The sequence below is a fragment of the Pezoporus wallicus genome, unplaced genomic scaffold (assembly GCF_028554395.1).
Source record: "Pezoporus wallicus isolate ANWC-B61680 ecotype Strahan unplaced genomic scaffold, APGP_CSIRO_Pwel_v1 contig_9568, whole genome shotgun sequence".
Taxonomy (NCBI): Eukaryota; Metazoa; Chordata; class Aves; order Psittaciformes; family Psittacidae; genus Pezoporus; species Pezoporus wallicus.
In genome coordinates this window covers 16,472-24,239 of record NW_026636654.1, presented here as the reverse complement: position 1 = coordinate 24,239, position 7,768 = coordinate 16,472, and the positions used below count along the sequence as shown (strand labels likewise).

The 7,768-nt window shown below is 53.1% G+C and overlaps 1 protein-coding gene across 1 annotated transcript; it reads left to right on the top strand.

Annotated features, from left to right (window-relative positions):
* Nucleotides 1-1,447: 1,447 nt before the first annotated feature.
* Nucleotides 1,448-6,597, top strand: LOC130594872 (GRIP and coiled-coil domain-containing protein 1-like). Its single transcript, XM_057401118.1, is given in 4 exon segments — nucleotides 1,448-1,508; nucleotides 2,789-3,850; nucleotides 5,047-5,443; nucleotides 5,446-6,597. Coding segments are annotated over 3 exon segments (2,346 nt in total). The 5' UTR covers nucleotides 1,448-1,508; nucleotides 2,789-2,800; the 3' UTR covers nucleotides 6,345-6,597.
* Nucleotides 6,598-7,768: the final 1,171 nt, after the last annotated feature.

The following is a 7,768-nucleotide window of genomic DNA, read 5'->3' as shown; positions in this document are numbered from 1 at the left end:
TTTCTACAATTTCTCTTAAGGTGTCCCTTCTTTCCACAATAATAACATTCTGGTACCTCTTCAGAGAGGGTCCTAGCCTTTTCCTTCTGTTCTGTCTGTTTCCTTTCTCGATACCCAGGTCCTGAAACCTTGGGTATTGATCTTGGCTGTTCTCGTTCCACTGCCGCTACAAATATTCTTGCCTTTGCTTTCTGTTTTCTGGTTTTCCTCATCCCTCCGTACATAGACTTTCTGGGCTTCCCTCAGCAATTCCTGCAATCCCCGATCTTGACAGTCATCTAATTTCTCTAACTTTCTTCTGATATCCCCCCAAGATCGTGCTACAAATTGGGTTTTTAAAAGTGCTTCTCCTACTGGGGAAGCCGGATCAACTCCGGAATACATTTGCAACGTTTTCCTCAATCTCTCTACCCAATCAGTAGGACACTCATCTTTCTCCTGATGTTCACTAAAAGCTTTATAAATATTCTGTCCTCTCGGAACTGCCTCCCTAATTCCTTGTTTAATAATTTCTCTCAAGTCCGTCATGTTTTGTCTGTCCTGAATATTTTGATTATTCCAACGGGGATTCTGATTAGGCCATTTTTGCTCTCCGGGAGGACCCTGCTGATGTCCTCTCTCCCAGTTTGGCATTCCGGCTTGTCTAATCATAGATCTTTCTTCCGCAGTAAATAATATCCCCAATATTGACTGCATCTCTTCCCAGGTATAAATATTAGGACCTAAGAATCGATCTAATTGTTCAGAAACCCCCAAAGGGTCGTCTAATAACCAGCCCCTTTCCTTTTTAAAGGATCTTACGTCGCCGGTGTTCAGGGGTACGGTGTGGAGACAGTGTTCTCACAGGAGAATGGATAATTGGTACATAAACTCTGAAAATCCTGAAAGATACAGCAAGGCCATGAGAGGCCTGAGGAAGCCTAAACAAGCAAGATAAGAAGAAGCTGGATTTCACCGAGTTAATGAGAACTGTGGACTGCTGGCAAGCTTTTGAGGTCAAGTTCCCACACCTGTGCTTAACCAATTATATGCTAGTTGCAAAGGGTCTTCAAGACATGTATCCAGTCATAATATGCCAAATCACTGTAAGTGCACGTAAGAAATAGTATTTAAGGGGTTAAGGCTTTGTAATAAATGGCTTTTTGTCTGATCATATTGATCTCTGACTGAGTCCATATATCTTCTGCAGCAGTACGGCTACAAATCCAATCCCTCGTACATTTCCTCCCATCGGAACCTCTCGGAGGGGAAATAAAGTTTCTCTTTCTTCTATTTTCTCTTGTGGATTTTTATCCTCCCGTATTTTTGTCTTACTTCTAGTACGACTGGAGGCCATTGTTCCCTCATCGCCCCGCCCCGCTGTCAAGCCCCGGTCTTTTGGCCACCCTCCAAACGCGGCTCGCTGCTCAGCCGGTGCTGCGCGGAGGCGCATGCGGGGTGCGTGCAGCGGCGTTCGGCGGAAGCCGTGTGGCGGCGTTCAGTGCATGCGCGGAGGGTGCGGGCTGGAGGTAAGCACCGAGGGGACCGGCGGGTTGCCGTGGAGACAGCCCCGTCACCCCGGCCTCCCCCACGGGCCTCCGCACTGCCCATGGGCCTTCCCTCCGGCCCCACGGGCCCTCCAACCGCCATGGGCCCTCCAACCGCCATGGGCCTTCTAGTCCCCCCTCCCCGCCCTCTCCGCTACGGCCCTACCGTGTTTCGTGCCCTCCGCGGCCTCTCTGCTCCAGCCCTGCGGCCCCTCTCCTGTTGCACCGCAGCCCCTTCACCTCGGTGGCTACCGCAGTCCTGCCCCGCAGCTTGACCCCCCCTTCCCCCGACAGCCTGTCCCACCAGCCCCTAACCCCCTCCCGTGAGGCTCCGGCACAGGGTGCCCACAGAAGCTGTGGCTGCCCCATCCCTGGCAGTGTTCAAGGCCAGGTTGGACACAGGGGCTTGGAGCAACCTGCTCTAGTGGAAGGAGGTGTCCCTGCCCGTGGCAGGGGTTGGAGCTGGAGGAGCTTTAAGATCCCTTCCAACCCAAACCAATCTGGGCTTCTGTGACTTCTCCAGTGCTGACGCACACACACACACACACACACACACCCAGCCACCCCTCCGTGGCAGGTTCTCTGCAGTGGGCACCCCCTGTCCCCCATGGCCTTTTGTTGTGGGGACTGGATGTACCCCCTGAGCGCTGATAGTGGTTGAATTACTTCCAGACAGGCGGTGGTGCTGCCCAGGGACAGGGCAAGGAACTGTTACTCTTGCAGAATACAATAAGAGCTGTTTATAGAGGTAACTCCCCCTGACCGACCTGTGGGGGGGTGGCTGCCCTGGCAGATGCTGCTGTATGAGGGGGGTATTAAAGTGTTGGGTCTTCCTGGGGAGCTTGAAGCACCTGAGGTGTAGCAGCAGCACATTTCCCCTCAGAACGTGGGTGCTTGGCAGGGTTTGGTGCATGGTGACGGAGGTATTCCAGTGTTGTTACCCCCCTGTGGGGGGTTCTTGGGTGTTCAGGGTGCTGGTCCTGCTTCACCACATGCTCCTGCTGATCATAGAATCCCAGAGCAGTTTGGGTAGAAGGGACCTTAAAGCTTCTCCAGCTCCAATCCCCTGCCACAGGCAGGGGCACCTTCCACTAGAGCAGGTTGCTCAAAGGCCCTGTGTCCAACCTGGCCTTGAACACTGCCAGGGATGGAGCAGCCACAGCTTCTCTGGGCACCCTGTGCCAGTGCCTCAGCACCCTCACAGGGAAGAAAGATGTGTCTTTGCTGCTTGTTCAGGCTTTGTGTTGTTCTACTCCTTCCAGCTTGGATGAATCATGGTGAGGTTTGGCATGAACTTTGGAGGTGGCCCAAGTAAGAAAGATCTTCTAGAGACTATTGAATCACAGAAGAAGCAGCTGCTTCAGTACCAGGTTCGGCTGAAGGATGTTGTCAGAGCCTACAAGAGTCTGTTCAAGGAGAAGGAGGCCTTGGAAGCCAGCTTGAAAATGTTGTCTGTATCTCACAAGGCAGATGCTGGCTTGAGTGGTGCTCAGCCTATATCTGTGGTCAGCTCCAGCTCTTCCTTTGCCGACTGTGCTGATGACAAGAGCTCTGTTCACAGTGAAGATAGCGTGGGGACAGCTGCCAGTGCAGACACTGCTGCCAGCCTGGCCAGTACCAAGGGTGAAGCAGGGCCTGAGGATGATAAGCTCGTGGCTGCTGCTTCTTCCTCTGTTAAATCAGAGGAGACGAGTGGTTCAGAGAGCGGCATGAGCACGAGCGGTGGGGACGTACCATCTGCTGCCAGTGAGGCTGATAAAAGAGTTCTGCTACTGAAGACCCAACTGGCCACCCTGACCAGTGCTCTGGCAACAGTCACACAGGAGAAGTCCCGCATGGAAGCATCCTACCAAGCAGAAAAGAGGAAGATGAAGCAGGACCTGGATGATGCTGCTAAGAAAGCAGAGGATGAGACTGAGAAGCTGGAGGCAGAGCTGAAGTGTGTCCAGGAGCAGCTGGCTGAGACCAAAGCTCGTCTGATCACCCAGCAGCACGACAGGGCCCAGGAGCAGAGTGACCACGCTATTATGCTGCAGGAGCTGCAGAAGCTGCTGCAGAGTGAGAGGGCTTCACGCCAGGATGCTGAGCTGAAGCTGGAGGAGACCAGGGAGATGCTGGCTCGGAGAGCCTGCGTGGCTGAGCGAGCAGAGGGCTACGAGCTGCAGATCAAGCAGCTGAGCCAGGAGGTGGAGGACCTGAAGAGGGAGCTGCAGGATGCTCAGGAGGAGAACAAGAAGCCAGACCCGCGGATACAGGGTCTGCAGGAGGAGATGGCTAGCCTCAAGAACCACTTCCAAGTGCAGCTGCTGCGGGAGATGAAAAAGGTAGTTCCTTGTATGGGTCCTGGAGCTGCTCACTCTCAGTGTGATTGGGGCCGGTTTGGGGCTTGAGGAGTTGAGATGCCCCCACCCAGTCCCTCAGAGCCCAAGAGGTTTGAATTAGGTGATAATCCTGGAGGAAAATCAAAACTGTTTGTGTTACAGCACATAAGGCATTAACCAGGGGGTGGTGAGCGTTGGACTTGGGAGCACCCTTTGAGGCGGTTACATGGTGTCTGTCCTCCAGGGTGTCGTGTGGTTCTGTACCAGTTACAATCCGGTGTGAGAGTGGCTTGGTAGGAGAGACCTTCCCTCTGCCCCAGTGTGGCAGTGAGTGTGGTCTCAGTGCAGTGCAAGGTACAATCAGGGGGGCTCATAAAAACTGACCCCCTTTAGAGAAACTTAGGGGGTTGTAGTGAAAGAAGGAAGGTAAATGCAGGAGAACACTCCCCCTGCATCCATCCACACAGGCTAGAGCCTAAGGGCTAGAATGGAAAGAGGGATGTGGTGGAAAAGAGGAACCTGTGTAACTCAGTGGGTTGTGGGGTGATGGGCTCGGGGGTTGGCACTGGAGCTTTGGGGCCAGTAACTGAATTTGCATCTGGAAACACTCTGGAACAGGATCTTCCTCGTCTCCTTGCACTCTGGGCCAAGTTTTCTTCTTCCTAATCTGAAGCATCAGGCTGGTTTCATGCAGTTTGGGTGAAGGGGACCTGACCTCTGCTTGTGGTTTGGCTCGCGATGGTGTTTGCCAAATGCTGCCATTATCGGAGCGCTCGATATCTGAGCAAAGTGTGAACTGTGTGCGTTTGCTGTAGCTCAGAAACGCCTGAATAACATGAATACCGGTGCAACAAAGCACAGGATGTAACTGAATTGCAGTGAGATGTGTGAGAGCTTCAGAGCACACACACATTTAAAACAATCCCTTTAGCCACTGTGAGGTGAGCTTGCTGCTTCCCATCCCCCCCCCCCACCTACAAGACAGGAGCTCTGCAGAGCAGGGAACAAAAGCAAAGGTGCTTTGACTTCATTATACCCGCAAATAAACGTCCAGCTGTTGGGTTGTATGGAATTCTAGGGGAAAGCGCAGCCCCACGCTGGTTTGGAGGTCAGCAGAGCAGAATTAACCCCGGTGTAAAGCAGAGACCTTTGAGCATTGAGCAAAACTAACTGTGCTGTGTGTATGCCTCTGCTCTCAGGCTGCACAGGCAGAGGAGCAGCTCCGCCAGCACGCCCAGATGGAGGAGAGGCGAGTGGCTGACCTGGAAGGCCAGGTCTCGGAGGTGTCGGAACTCCTTGGCAGCTATGAGAAAGCCAAGCAGAAGGACCAGCTGATCATCCAGAAACTGAAGGACCGCATTGTACAGCTGGACCTGGAGAACAAAACCCTGGCCATCGCTGCCTCCAGCCGAGCCCCTGGGGATGCTCACGTGGAAGAAGCCAACCTGGATGTTAATGTTCTGAAGGATAAAATGGAAAAGCTGAAAAAGCTCTTGCAGGCAGCAGCTAAGAAGAGTGAAACCCCTCTGGACATCGAGAAGCTGTGTGAGCTGGAGCCTCCAAAGGGCACTGAGGCTGGGGATGGCGAGAAGGCCACTGCTTGTACTACCAGCAGGAGCTGAAGCAGCTCAAGGAAGAGTTTGAGAGGTACAAGATGAGGGCACAGGTGGTTCTCAAGAACAAGTCAACCAAAGACATCAACTTGTCTAAGGACCTGGAGGAGGCTCAGGAGCAGCTGGCTGACCTGAAAGAGAAATACGTTGTGCTTCAGCTGGCCTCTGATGAAATGGAGAAGCAGCACCAGCAGGACATGGAAGCCAAGAAGCAAGAGTTGTCCCAGCTGCAGCAGATCCATAGGCAGGAGTTGGAGAGGTGCCAGCTGGACTACAGGGAGCGGGCACTGAAGCTGGAGGAGGAGATGCACAAACAGCGGGACCGAGCCCTGGCAGTGCTGGCAGAAAAGGACCAGGAGCTGGAGCAGCTGAGAGTTGTCCCACTGCCTTATGGGCGTCAAGGGTCCAAAACCTACTTTGTGTCAGATGGTGCTTGCAATGACTCCCCAGGCAGTGATTCCTCAGAGATTCTCCCCCAGGCTCTTCACCTCTCCAGCGCCAGTGAGCCCACCTTCATCTTGTACGCAGAGCAGCTGGCTCGCAAAGAAGTGGACATTGTTGCCCTGAGGAAGCAGAAGCACAAGCTGGAAATGCAAGTTCACCACCTCCAGAAGAGGATCTTGGTTGAGGAGGAAAAGCACCGGGAAGAGGTGTCTGCACTTCAAAGTGAGATGGAGAAGAACTTGAGGGATAAGAGCAGAGAAGGAGCCAACCTGGAGTACCTCAAGAACATTGTGTACCGGTTCCTGACGCTGCCGGACGCGCTGGGGCGGCAGCAGACTCTCACAGCCATCCTCAGCATCCTGCATTTCAGCCCGGAGGAAAAACAGACCATCACAAAGCAGTCAGCTTCCAGCAGCTGGTGGCTGGCTGGCAAGAGATGAGGCTGCAGCTTTTGTTCCAGACTGCTTTTGCACGGGGACATGTCCTTGATGGTTAAGTGAGACCACTTCACTCAGGGTGTAACCTCCTTCCCACCATGCGATGGAGCAGGGAGCTCTCAGCAAAGAACTGTGCTTCAGCCAGTGCTTGTAGCCCCGGTTTGTATTTGAGTCGTGGGATCACAGCGCTCTCTGGTGTGAGGATTTGCTCTGAGTTGGACCTTGATGAAATAATAAATAAAATTGAAGCTACTGATGCTTTTTCAACCACAGTCTAAAAAGAATCACCCTGCAGGCGGAGGGTGAGGAGCTCCATTAGAGCTTCAACACCAGACAGGCTTGTGACTCAAAGGATTTAAGGGAGGGGGAAGCACTTAGTGCTAAAATAACATAAGACAAAGAGCTGGAAGCCCACAGGAAGATGAGTCTTGATACCAGCATCATCCAAATGCAGACACTTGAGCAGTTTCTCATAAGGTTTTATTTTTGACCTAGAGCCAGATTTATACCAGCGAATCTGTAGCAGCTCTTCATAGCACTGGAGACCATTTCTGGATCCTTTGCAGTCATCAGTGTGCTCAGGAAAGAGAAAATACCTGAAATATGTAAGTTTGAACCTTTGTAACTGCAGTGGTGCAAGTGGTGACTTCCCCACTAGTGTCCAACCAGAAGGTGCTCTGTAGCAGTTACTGCGGAGCAGGTATCTGAACCTTCTGGCCTGGCTCCCCATGGGACCCAGGGGATTACAGGAGGCAGAGGCAAGGCTGAACTAAACCCACTGAGCATTCAGTGGTCATTTCCTGAGTATCTGGGAGTTTCAGTGAAGTTGTGATGCTCTGCGATGTTGGTTTTAGAAGCAAGGCATTGCTCCTGCTGGGATAGAAGCAGCGAGGGGCAGAAGATAACAGTGTGTGCCCTGAGCTTGCAGTAAACCCCACGAGGAGGAAGGTGTGCCCTGTTGCTGCATGGACCCTGAAGTTCTTGCCTCGCTTCCTTACAAATGGGTGAGTGTGGCAGGAAGGAAGCAGAAACCTCTGGAAACACCTCTGGCTTTTGTATTCCTGTGTTTTGGAGCTGTGCTTGCAGCTTTGAAGAGGTGTCATTGAATGTTCATGGCTTGTGTGAGAGGGTCGGGGGGAGCTGCAGCGTGCAACTATGAGCATGCTGGGGGCTGGAGGAACAGGCTGGATCCCTGGGGGTCTCCACAACAGGTCCCCTGGGTGCTGCAGCCACTAGAGGGGAGCCACCAGTTGCTCAGACCCTGGGGACAGGGGTACCTCAGAGGTACAGCATCCCTCAGCACTGCCAGGACTTGCTCCCCTGGAATGGGACCTGGCTCTGATACATGACACACCAGGACAGGTCCATGTGTCAGGGGACAGCACTGGAGCTCAGATGGGCTCTGCAGGTGGGAGAGGTTCTGTGCA